We start from the raw sequence: 13,616 nt of genomic DNA on the forward strand, positions 1-13,616 counted from the left end.
TGAAATTATTTTTTACTATGACTCAAAGTCAATATATACTGTGGTATTTTCCATGTTATCCTAATCCTTTATCTGGCTGCTGTTGAGCTCTTCAAAGCCAGTGTTGAATTGTCATTCTGCGGTGTTATGATTTCTTATGGCTTATTTGCAATGAAAGCCTTTCTGCAAATGCACACCAAAATTCAATTTTTTTAGCATTTTCTTTTAGATCAACATACCTTAACCTCTCTCAGAATGTTCAGGCTTGCAGTAAAAAGTGTTCCCAGAGCTGCAGGACTAGGTTGCTTTTAAGTAACTGGCGGGGGGGGGGGGGGTAGGGGGGGCGACACACAAATATTTAGGGTAGGACAGTAGTAAGCTTTGCTATTCCTTAAAGCAAGAATTTGAAGCAATGGTTTGACACATAGAACCAATATTTGCTAAAGTAACATTTATGTTAACTACTTCTCTCTCTCTCTCTCTCTCTCTCTCTCTCTCTCTCTCAGCTGCCTGCCTTGTGCTTGGCTGTATGATTTTCCCTGATGGCTGGGATTCAGATGAAGTAAAACGGATGTGTGGAGAAAAGACAGACAAGTACACTCTGGGGGCGTGTTCAGTCCGCTGGGCGTACATCCTGGCTATTATTGGGATTTTGGATGCCCTGATCCTCTCGTTTCTGGCATTTGTGCTTGGTAACCGACAAGACAGCTTGATGGCAGAGGAACTGAAGGCAGAAAACAAAGGTAAGATTGCTTTAGGGAACTCTTATCTGGATGCCTCATGCACATCAAGTACCAGTGCTTCTCTTATGGGGCTAATTTGCTGCATCTTTTAATGCTGTCAAGTTCATAGGCTTTCCCATAGACTCAATGCAAGAAATTTCCCATAGACACAATTGAAATAGAGGATTTTCACATTTCCCTTTATAAGGCTCTCCAAGTCTATTATTATCATTATTTAAATGCATTTTTTCAGTTTCTTTTTCCCTAAGTTAATAGCTATTATACAGCTTTTTTATTTTTTATTTTTTATTTATTTATTTTGTCTATATGGTTAAATAGAGCGTACATCCTCTCCATGTGTTTCTGCTGTTTTCCTGGATTGAAATAAATGCCCGGGGGATCTCATAAAACTATCTAAAAATGTCTTTATTAAACTGTTCCTAATCATTTTCTTTGAATTCAGACTCCTCTCAGAGAGAAGGAACAATATTGACCCTAAGTCATTACAGTTAGGGGTTTCAACAGTTACCTGATGAATTGAATTTTAAATGTGTCATCTGGGTGATTGAAAAGTTCTCATATTTCTTTTCAAAAAGAAAATGTCTGCTGAAACACAAACTAGAATAAAAAATAGGAAGTTGGCTGGTGAATGATCACATAAATGTTCTATTGTGCCAATAAGAAGTAGCCAGTCTTTATTCAAGATGAATCTCCTTTTTCTTTCTAGACTTTTAAACCACTTGTTGGGGGATAGAATTTTACCATCCCTGTCGCAGATTTAGATTTATTTCACTGTTTTGTCTTTATGTTATTTTTAACATCAATACTTTGGATTTATATCAGCACCTTCAGTCGAGTGGCTGCTGCTTCTAGTGTTTATTTCTAATTCAAACTAAATCCACCCTTGAATTATGAAATTTCACTTACGATTTCAAGTAGTTGCCAACTTCAGAAACTCTTCAGTGGTTCAACAGGCCTCAGATAGAAATATGTATTTGCGTCTACAGGAATGTCACATGTAATGATAGTGTAGCAAGCTTTGTATTTGGACCATCGCTGTTGATGCTGTAAACTGTGAACTATGAAGAGAGAAAATTAAGGTCTGGGAAAGTACAGTGATCCTTGAGCTTTTTATCTTCCTGATTTATGGACAGAACACATACTAGTTTACTTGGCTCCATCAAAATATTCTAAACACAGGGCACGTGGGTGGCTCAGTCATTTAAACATCCGACTCTTGGTTTTGGCCCAGGTCATGGTCTCAGGGTCATGGGATCAACCCCTGTGTCAGGCTCCTCACTCAGGGGGGAGTCTGCTTGTCCCTCTCCCTCCCCCTCTGCTTCTACCCACACTCGCACTTTCTCTCTAAAATAAATAAATAGGGGCAGCCTGGGTGGCTCAGCGGTTTAGTGCCCAGGGCGTGATCCTAGAGACCCGGGATCAAGTCCCACATCAGGCCCCCTGCATGGAGCCTGCTTCTGCCTCTGCCTGTGTCTCTGCCTCTGTGTGTGTGTGTGTGTGTGTGTGTCATGAATAAATAAATAAAATCTTTAAATAAATAAAATAATTTTTAAATATTCTAAACACAAAAATCTGTCACGAGGAGACAAAATACAACACAATTATTTCCCTCTCATGGTTGTCTTTTCTAGATAAAAAGGATGATATGAAGATGACCATTATAATTTCTGAAGCCTGTTACAGATCGAAAGTGCTTTCACATGCGCTTATTCATTTGGAGCCCTTTTCCACTTTGTGATCTAACTTGGCTTCAAAGTTAATAAGAACAGCTCAATATTAGAACAAGTTACTTTTCACTAAGGAGTAAATTAAAGAAAACTCCACTTTGTTCTGCAACTGGTTGATTTCCACCACCACCTAATGATGGACTGGAGTGCTATTTATTCACTGTACAATTTAAAGGTATATTGACAGTGTTTAACTTTCCAGACATCCTTTGACCCCAAATAAGGAAATTTAAAAAAAAAAAACTTTTTAAATAACAAAAGAAGTAAGTTTTTTTTTAAGTTGGCAATTGAGAATTCTAACTTCTCTCCACATATATGAGTGACAACAATTCTGAATTCATGCTTCAGAAAGAAACAACAATATTAGAGGATAACCCTCAACAGTTTTCAAAATGGGTCTTCCAGTAGATTCAGTTGGCATGTTGATGTCTGATCCCTTCCATTGAGGTTTTCGTTTTAAAAAGCGTCATTTTCTACTCCAACGCCCTGGTAAAAGTGTTGATGAGAAAGGAAGTCAAAAGAGGCCAATAAAGGAACGCCTGGGTGGCTCAGTCTGTTAAACGTCCAACTCTTGATTTTAGGTAAAGTATAGTCTTAGCATCATGCAATCAAGCCCCAAGTCAGGCTCCGTGCTCAGCCAGGAGTCTGCTTGCCCCTCTCCCTCTGCTCCTCACCCTCCACCCTCTTTGTCTCTGTCTCCCAAATAAAATTTTTTTTAAAAGAGGCCAGTGTAAGGTTTGAGGACTATCTGGGCATGATTTTTCTGTGTTTCTCATCTTTGTTTGCTTGTATCACACTTGCATGAGTCCATAGTTTCTTCTATCTGGTTCTGAAGGACCCAAATCTATAGCAGTTCATCTGTATCAAATTGGATCCAGTAAAGAAGCAGAGAGCATCAGGCCATGCTGAGGAACATTTCATTTGTGCTTCATTCTTATTTCACAATCGAAATTCTTTTCGATTATCTGAATTCTGAGAAAGTATCAGCAGCTCTATCGTGTAGACATTTCAGATCCTCATACGATAGGGCCTGTATAAAACCAGACTGGAATTGTCGAAAATGTAATCAAACCTACATGTTTCTGAGAAATGGTACAACACTTGTAGTAGCTATACAAAATTGCTTTTATGGTTTGGTATTATTTAAAGACTTGGTTCAGTGTTGAAACTTCCAAAGTTGGATTGTTTGAGAGTGGACCAGTCAGTGGTTTTGTATGTTTGTGTATGAACAATCTCACTAAACAGTAGTTTGCTTTCAAGTGCATGCAATAACCAAAACTATATCACTATTACTTTCTATAAATCCTAGGGGAGGAGAGATCTGATAAGTGGAGATGATTTCTAAATATAGAATTGATTATATTTAAATATGTACTTTTACAGTTTGGATACATTAATATAACTTTTCACTTATTAAAACTATTTTTATTTTTTTCACTATTCTTTGTCTGTCCCTTGGTAGCCAAGGCCTCCTTTGGGTTTCAGAGTAATGCAATGAGACAGAGGCCAATCTAACTCACAGAATTTTAAAAGAATTTGCTAATTCCATGATGCCTTTGGTATCCTAGAGCAGATGATACCATATCTCAAGTCTTAGCTCAAAAGTGTAAAACATTCATATGTTCTGATATACATTATATTACTATACATGCTACAACATACCTTTTACAATCTTCTAGTTTTATGGTCTGCTGATCATCCTAACAACCTACATCCTACAATAAATAGCAGGAGCATTATAGAGATAATAAGCCTGCAAGTGGAGCATATGTCCCCAATTCAAAGAAGTTTGTCCTGAGTAGTTTCATGATAAGATCGTATCTTCTTTTTGTGGCTTTTGTAATTAATCTAGCAACACACTTCTCTGTGTATCTGGAAAAGCCCCTCAATGGGTTCAGGCTTGCCCTGTGTCCACTACAGTAAGGATACTGCTGAGATCCGTGAGTCGTTTTGTAACAACTTCTCCAATGGATAAAACAAGAATCATGGCTACATAAACTCTAGAATAGATCAGAAAAGGGAAGGGAACTCCATTCTTTTTTTTATTATTATTATTGGAGTTCAATTTGCCAACATTTAGCATAACACCCAGTGCTCATCCCGCCAAGTGCCCCCCTCAATGCCCATCACCCAGTCACCCCAACCCCCCGCCCACCTCCCTTTCCACTACCCCTTGTTCATTTCCCAGAGTTAGGAGTCTCTCATGTGCTGTCACCCTCACTGATATTTTCACTCATTTTCTCTCCTTTCCCTTTATTCCCTTTCACTAATTTTTATATTCCCCAAATGAATGAGACCATATAATGTTTGTCCTTTTCTGATTGACTTACTTCACTCAGCACAATACCCTCCAGTTCCATCCATGTCAAAGCTAATGGTGGGTATTTGTCGTTTCTAATGGCTGAGTAATATTCCATTGTATACATAAACCACATCTTCTTTATCCATTCATCTTTTGATGGACACTGAGGCTCCTTCCACAGTTTGGCTATTGTGGACATTGCTGCTAGAAACATTGGGGGCGGGTGTCCCGGCGTTTCATTGCATCTGTATCTTTGGGGTAAATCCCCAACAGTGCAATTGCTGGGTCGTAGGGCAGGTCTATTTTTAACTCTTTGAGGAACCTCCACACAGTTTTCCAGAGTGGCTGCACCAGTTCACATTCCCACCAACAGTGCAGGAGGGTTCCCCTTTCTCCACATCCTCTCCAATATTTGTGGTTTCCTGCCTTGTTAATTTTCCCCATTCTCACTGGTGTGAGGTGGGATCTCATTGTGGTTTTGTTTGTATTTCCCTGATGGCAAGTGATGCAGAGCATTTTCTCATGTGCTTGTTGGCCATGTCTGTGTCTTCCTCTGTGAGATTTCTGTTCATGTCTTTTGCCCATTTCATGATTGGATTGTTTGTTTCTTTGGTGTTGAGTTTAATAAGTTCTTTATAGATCTTGGAAACTAGCCCTTTATCTGATATGTCATTTGCAAATATCTGCTCCCATTCTGTAGGTTGTCTTTTAGTTTTGTTGACTGTTTCTTTTGCTGTGCAGAAGCTTTTTATCTTGATGAAGTCCCAATGGTTCATTTTTGCTTTTTTTCTCTTGCCTTCATGGATGTATCTTGCAAGAAGTTGCTGTGGCCGAGTTCAAAAAGGGTGTTGCCTGTGTTCTCCTCTAGGATTTTGATGGAATCTTGTCTCACGTTTAGATCTTTCATCCATTTTGAGTTTATCTTTGTGTCTGGTGTAAGAGAATGGTCCAGTTTCATTCTTCTGCACCTGGCTGTCCAATTTTCCCAGCACCATTTATTGAAGAGACTGTCTTTTTTCTAGTGGATAGTCTTTCCTGCTTTGTTGGGTATTAGTTGACCATAAATTTGAGGGCCCATTTCTGGATTCTCTATTCTGTTCCATTGATCTATGTGTCTGTTTTTGTGCCAGTACCACACTGTCTTGATGACCACAGCTTTGTAGTACAACCTGAAATCTGGCATTGTGATGCCCCCGGCTCTGGTTTTCTTTTTTAATATTCCCTTGGCTATTCGGGGTCTTTTCTGATTCCACACAAATCTTAAGATGTTTTGGGAACTCCATTCTAATTGTTGAACTGTACTCCACTCATAGATTCCTTAAGGGAATAGAGGATGCTACTGAGCCATAAATTAACCATCACAAAGGTACTGTTTGAAGGGAAAACAAGGGGAAGGCACACAGATTAGCTCTGTTTCTACCTGAACAGACCATCGCCTGTTAAGATAACTTTCCAGGGAACCTTCCCCAGTCCCATTACAGCATCTCCCTTCAACACTGCCTGCAACATTTCTGAAGCCTTTTCCAGGAGTGCAACAATAATTGAAAGAGGTCTCAGCTGAAATTTGTCACAAATTGTAAAATGGCAAAATTGGAATAAGGGAGTTTCAACAGAGTATCAACCAATAGAAGGCAGCAACTTTGCAGATGCAACAGTTGCCCTAGAAGGAACTTCTGCGAGAGATAAAGTTACTCATCTATGTTGCATCATCAAAGTCCCACAATATGTTCTTATGAAAAAAAAAAAAACACTGACAAAAAAAAGCGAAAAATATTTAAATATCCAACTTATACAGGAGTTGGCACATGTAAGAAAATTCGACTATGATTTTGGGAAGCCAGCCCTGCAGGATGTGTGCCATCCCTGGCTCTGTGGATAAGAGCAGGTAGGCAGGTGTTCATTCTTGTTTGGGAGCTCAGCAGTATAATTTCTCAATGAGCCAACAACAGTAGGCATTTCACCTTGATACGCTGCTTAATTGCATATTTTAACACACTGAACTGTGAAGTCAATTTAATTATGTAAAATTAAAGTTTCATCCAGATAAAAAGGATTTGAAATGAAAGCTTCATTTTCAGTTTCTTTCATTAATTGTGAAAGGATAAATAATTACATTTTCCAGAACTCCTGCACCACAAAAATCTCTTTCCTTGTCAGACGCCGTTCATAAAAAAGTATGTTTCTGCATTTGTGTATATGGTCTTTGGAATTACTTATCAGATAATTGGGTCCTCTCATGAGCAGTTTTAAAGTCACTCTGTCTTCTAGCACTTAAACTGCAAATGAGAAAACATGATTATCCATTAAGAGGTGACTCTAGCTACCATTTATTAAGTGGCTTAAGCTCTTTTTAATGCTCTAATAGGTGGAGTTAAATTCATTTTACTCAAAAAACTAATTGAGAACCCCTTTGGAATTTTGATTTAAGGTGCCACGGCATGCCACGCCACAGCCACACTGTGAGTGGCAGCAAGGGGTAGTGGAAGGAACGTGTGCTACCTGGAGCTAGTGTTGTCTGACATTACCTGAGAGCCCTGCCCCCAGATTTCAGTAGTTCCAGAATTAAGCTTCCTCCTCTAGAAAATGCAAACTTGTCTAAATGGCACCTGAGGTTTCTTCCAACTCTAAGATATTCTAATTCTGGAGACATCTTCACAGGTGTTCATTAACGATGCTCCAAAGGCAGTAAGAGTTCCTGCCCTCAGAGCAGTGACTACACTGATGGCTCTTAGGAACTTGTTAGCGACAAGTTAAGAGTAACTCTTAGTAACTAAGAGATAGGAAAGATGAAGGTCAAGGAGGAGGAACTCTAGGTCACCCAGGGTGTGTCACACCCCCTTCATTCACACCCCCAAGTGGAGAAAGTCAGATTGAGAAAGTCTGGCCCTCAGCAGAGGCACCTCCTAGCCCCACTAACCCCCATGTTATGCGGTGCCTGTGTGGACAGCTTGACGGTAGACAGAGCCCCAGATCAGAGTTTCAACACTTTGTTTCTGGTCTCACCTCCAGCACACAGGGTCATTATGACTTTGAGCAAGTCCTTCTACCCAGAACCTCAGATTTCCCTTCTGTAAAATGAGAATAATACCCAGGTCTGCCTTCCCCATAGGGTTGGGAGAGTCCAGTGAAAGTATGTCCGTGGAAACATAATCAATAACATCTTTGTAAGTTTTACTCATTACTAATATAATCAATAATATAATCAATAATATCTTTGAAAGCTTTACTCATTACTAATCATTTTTTGTATGACATCTTATTTGATCTTGGCAATAATCCTGTGAGATAGCTATCATCTTCCTAGTTTTACACATCAGAAACTGAGGCTCAGAAAAGTTAAATATTTTGTCTAAACTTCCGCAGCTGGGAAGGAATGAATCCAGGGCTCAAACATGTCATTTTACTCAAACCTTCAACTTTTCCTACCAAACAAGATGATGGAATCATTTCTTAAAATATGCTGATTCTGTTGCTTTCAACTTGACCAATTAGCCCTGTACAAGAAAAGAGCTTAGTCTCATTTTCATTTGGTAGCTTTTAGATAACATCCTTTAATAAAAATTCTACTATACAGACTATTCCTGTAAGTGTTGGTATATGGCATTTCCACTTTCATTTGTCTCGAGGTATTTTTTTCATTTCCCTTTTGGTGTCTTCGGTGACCCATTGATGGTTCTGTAGCATGTTGTTTAGTCGCAAAACTGAGAAACAGCCTTTAAAGCTGATCCTCTTACTTGACTACGTAACTTTATGAAGACCAAGTGAGGAAGAGCAGGAAGACCTGGCAAATAGTATCAAATGCTTGCATTAAAGCTTTAAGAAGGCCATGGTGAGGCCCCTATTTCCCAGTGGGGTTAGTGTCGGACCTCGTGGTCATAATTCTTATATTACCTTTTCAGAATCCACAGCATCTTGAGACTTCTTCATTGACTTCCAGCAGCTGCCCTGGCCCAGATCCCCTTGCCGCAGAGTCTCCTACGGGCTCCCTCCCCACGTCTCCACTCTTGCTCCCTGTGTTCACTCCCTAGGTTATCTCATTGGCACCAAGGCTTTAGGAGACATCACGCCAATGACCCGCAGGTTTAATCCACCTGCACCCCTCCAGTGAAATCTGGTCTCCCCTACCCAACTGCCCACTGATTCGCTTTCTGGATCTCTACCTAACATCTCAAACTGAACATTTCCAAAACTGAGCTCCTGCTGTTCTCTCTTCTTCCACGAAGCCCCATGTCGCCCATTCTTCCCCATCTCGGTTAATGGCTGCTTTATCCTAACAGCTGCGCAGGTCAAAACTTCAATCATTCTGGACTCCTCTCTTTCCCCCATAACTTGCATGTAACCCATCCCAAAGTCATGGCTGCTCTACCTTCAAAATAGAGTGAGAATCCTCCGACTTCTCACCCCTCCCCACCCCCGCCCCTCGCAGCTGCTGTCCCGGCTCAGGGATCCTTGGAAGACCTTCCCACGTGGTTTCCCAGGTCCCACCGCCTGTCCTTTCAGTCGGATCATGACAGAGTAGCCACGTGGTGCAGTTGACAGGTAAGCCGCACTGTGCGGCTCCTCAGCTCTGCACCCTCTGGTGATCTTACTCTGGGTGAAAGCCAGAGTCCTTCAGTGCATACAGTCTACAAGACCATGCACACCTGCCTCCACCTTGCCACTCTGACCACCTCTCTGTTTGGTTCCCCTTCATTTCCTCTGCTCCGGACACACCAACTTTCTTACTGTTTCTCAAACACACCAGGTTGTCCCCTCTCTGGGCCTTTGTGTTTGCTGTCCTGTCCGCCCGAGATGTTCTCCTTTGAAACCATGTAGCTTGCTCCTTTATCTCCTTCAGGTTTTACCCAAATAGCACCTTCTCAATGAGATGTTCCCTGGCCAGCCTCTCAAAAATTTCATATACGTATGTATTCCATCTAACCCACTGAATAGTTTACCTCCCAAGAGTGGAGATTTTTGTCTCTTGTTCACTATGTCCCTGGTGCCTAGAATAACATCTGGCATATGTGGGTTTCAATAACTATGCACTGCATGAGTGAATTATTGAATGAAAGAATGCATCTATTCCGATCTCTCTTGTATGAGGTCATTCCATTGATGCACAGATCTTAACCTTAGAAACTTTTGGTCTTGGTTGAGCTGAAATACACCTTCTTATAATGTCCATCCATTGCTATTCCCTCTTATACTTTAAGCTATTGACTTACTTAGACATAGTTATCATGTCTGTAATGGCTAAAGTTGCACATTGGCCAAATGGCATAGTTCCCCATGTCTTGGGCATCTGGAGATGTCTGTGTCATCACTGCTGTTCTCTATCTACCCAAGGCACCAGGGAAGAAAGAGAAAAGAGACAGGACATCCAGAAGTGTGGTGGAAGGAAGAGAATTCTACAGGAGTCACTCATGAATGTGTTGTCAGTGATGGTCTCCTTCAGTTTACCCTCCATGCCTAGTGGTAATTTGGAGAACATCTGAGTTGCAAGATTAACTCCAGTCCATTCGACAAATACACACTGAGGTCATAAATGTACCATGGTGTGCTCAAGGAGGGAGCTCTCTCTTTGACCAGTACCCAACCTCAGATGATACCCTCAAAATCAGTGTATTCCTCTCAGCCTTCCCCAATTAGTGGACTTGCAGGCAGAAGTGGTTTATGAATCAGAGGGCAAAAGTAGTGCTGACTTTGAATGCTCCATCCTTATCCATTCCACTCCAAAAGACAAAATTATTTTCACGTTTTAATGATCTTTTCAGTGCCAGAGAAAGGATCACTGGGCAAATGTTACATCAGCTTGAAGAAAGGAAGGAGGAGAGAGAGTATATAAAAAATAAAGAAACCTTATATAACAGAGTCAGGATGTCTGAGATTTAACCCTACTAATAAATTTTCAGTCAACATTCCAGCATAACCTTAAATGAAGCCTTGTAATTAGGTTAAAACCAGCCTTGCCCTCCCATTTCTTGCCTTCTCCCTTTTAACAGTAACATTGTGAGTGTTGAAAACAGGGAGAATCATGACCTTCAGAGACACAGCCCAGGCTTAAGGATTTTTTTTTTTCTAAATTATAGCTCTGTGGCCAAATCTTTTTTTATTAAGACTGGGTCTAATTTCAGATCTCTAACACTCTGGATAGCTTCAATAGGTGCCTCAATATTTGGAGTCAATTAGTGATCAGTTATCTCTTTCTACATTTGCTATTTTTATTTTAACATGTAATACAGACTTGCTCATTAAAGTAAACCGCTTTTATTTCAGGGCACATCTGTTGTTTAAAGCCCATTTATCTACGCTTGCGAACCACAGATATACCTCTGGAAATTTTTTCTCCAGCATAAATATACCAAAAGTAGTTTCTTTTCCTGTTCATACAGTTTCCCAACCATGAACCTCTTTACTTCTGTGCATTCTGAAGCCTCTGGTTCTTTCCATATGCCCTATCAGAGACAAACAGGTACCAAAGGAAATGTTAGTATTCTGGGCTTAATTCTTGTTGAATATCCTTGGCCTCAGCTTCCCCCTCAGATTTTATTTATTTTAAGATATGTAAAATTTTGTTGGCAGAGCAGACATTTACACTCTTGCTACCTATTCAGTGATTCTATTCTAAGTTCAAAGAACACAGTGAAGATGTAACCTGTTACTTGGCCCTCACAAAGAAGAAACATAGTTGTTCTTAACATCTGGTGGGGTGGGTAAGAACCCAGTGCCAAGCAAAATTCTGCTGAGATAAATAAATGTTAAGAAACCTGCCTAAGTAAGTATTGCCTCTATAATGCTTCATAAAATATGACTCCCCAGAGGCCCCCGGGTGGCTCAGTTGGTTAAGCGACAGACTCTCGGCTTTGGCTCAGGTCGTGATCTCGGGGGTCCTGAGATCAGGCCCCAAAGTGGGCTCAGCACTCAGCGCAAAGTCTACTTGTCCCTCTTCCTCCCCCTCTTTGTTTATGCATGCTCTCTCTCTCAAATAAGTAAAATTTTTAAAATACGACTTTCCAAACCCTACACATTTCATTTTTTACTCTGTCTTAACAACAAGGGCCATATCTTCTCTTTCTGTTATCTCTGGTGTCACAAATCCCGGGACCTAGTAAATGCTTAAATTTGAGTATTTACTGTTTTTATTGACTCAATTTGATGAAAAAAAATGTGTACATATTTAATGAATGTCCCCACTTGTATACATGAAGCAGTTTGTCCCTTCATGAATTGCAAAGAAAATAAATTTGCCTACACATTACACACAGATGCATATTTAAAAAGATTCTAGTGGGGGCACCTGGGTGGCTCAGCAGTTGAGCATCTGCCTTTGGCTCAGGGCATGATCCCGGGGTCCTGGGATCAAGTCCTGTATCGGGCTCCCTGCATGGAGCCTGCTTCTCTCTCTGCCTGTGTCTCTGCCTCTCTCTGTTCTTCTCATGAATAAATAAATAAAATCTTAAAAAAAAAAAGAATCCTAAAGTAGTACATTAGAATACTAAATATACTGTAACTCTGCCACTTTAGGCCAGTCATAACACCTCTTTCAGCCTTGTTTCAACAGCCACAAAAATGGTGCAGTTACTGTGTGCCAAGCAATGGCCAAAAGTATGACATTCAACTCACCAGACCTTTCTTGCCCGCCTCATGCATGTCCAGCCTAGTGATAGACACTGGACGTTCAAAAATGAGTGTGAGAGGCTTTGCCTTAAGTCTCCTGGGGGAAGACACTTAGTGTTAGGTATGAGGTTATATCTCTCCAGCCCAATCCTATTCTGATATCCGTGGCTTCACTGTGTTGGTAAATGTCCCTCCCCAACAGTGGACTTACTCCTGCACCAGGGAAAGATGATGCCTGTGATAAGCAGAAATGGTTTCCCAAGGACAATCTGACCTACAAGTTCCATCCCCTGAACGGCTTTTAAAAGTCAGCTCTGGAAATACATCCACAAGTCTATTAGTATTAAATAAACACAGGAAGACACAATTATGAAGAAACAAAAAAATAGGGACGTCTGGGTGGCTCAGCGGTTGAGCATCTGCCTTTTGGCTCAGGTCATGATCCTGGGGTCCTGGGATCGAGTCTCCTGTTGGGCTCTTCACAGGGAGCCTGCTTCTCCTTCTGCCTGTGTCTGCCTCTCTCTGTGTGTCTCTCATGAATTAATAAATAAAATCTAAAAAAAAAAAAATAGGACTGATGTGAAGCAGGGACAAGAAAGATAGGAAAGATGAGAAGTTTTCCCTTCTTGCTAAAATATTAATTTTAGAGCAGCCTATTTAGAATCTAGCCCTCCAAAGTGACTTTGGGGAACAGTCACCCCTAAGGGCCAGCACGATCCCCCCTGAACCGTGGTCAGCCAGCTGGTACCTGGCAAGGGCTCTATTTGTGCAGCTTCCAATGTCTCCTCCGGCTTTACTGACCACGAGTCTGGGCCTCACATTTCACAGGATGGAGAATCAGTCTGGCCTGAGACATATCCCCTCCCTAACCTAGCTTGACCAGGTCCCCTTTGAGGCCGGGCCTGGAACAATCAGGAGGTGAGGGGTGCATCCCGGGGTGCAGGGGCCCCAGCCGTCGGAGGGGTGAGGGTGCTGCCGGCGATCCGGAGGGCAGGGGTCAACCGGGGAGAAGCAGCGGCGGTGTCCGTGTCACCCGTGACCTGGGCCCGGCAGAGCCACCGGAGCCCAGCACGCGGCAGGTGAGAACGCAGCGCCCCTACCTGGAGCCCTCTAAAGGGCCAGATCCTCCCCAGAAAACCCGAGACAACCCCCCGCTGCCAGAGAAGGAGGCGAGCCCAGAAGGCCCGCGAGCAAGCTCTGCGGCTGCTCTCCCTGCCCCTCCCCAGGCTGGCCTGGCCGTGCCAGTGCCCCCTGCAAAAAGATCCA

General features: G+C 41.7%; 1 protein-coding gene across 3 annotated transcripts in view; it reads left to right on the plus strand.

The window, feature by feature from the left end:
• The window catches only part of LHFPL3 (LHFPL tetraspan subfamily member 3), a 560,027-nt gene that overhangs the window by 388,964 nt on the left and 157,447 nt on the right, over positions 1–13,616 (plus strand). For all 3 annotated transcript variants that reach the window (XM_077863964.1, XM_077863965.1, XM_077863963.1), the window contains exon 2: positions 486–722. In XM_077863964.1, coding sequence (XP_077720090.1) covers positions 486–722 — 237 coding nt within the window. The remainder of the gene's footprint in view (positions 1–485; positions 723–13,616) is intronic.

Source organism: Canis aureus, chromosome 21, assembly GCF_053574225.1.
Source record: "Canis aureus isolate CA01 chromosome 21, VMU_Caureus_v.1.0, whole genome shotgun sequence".
In the NCBI taxonomy this organism is placed as follows: domain Eukaryota; kingdom Metazoa; phylum Chordata; class Mammalia; order Carnivora; family Canidae; genus Canis; species Canis aureus.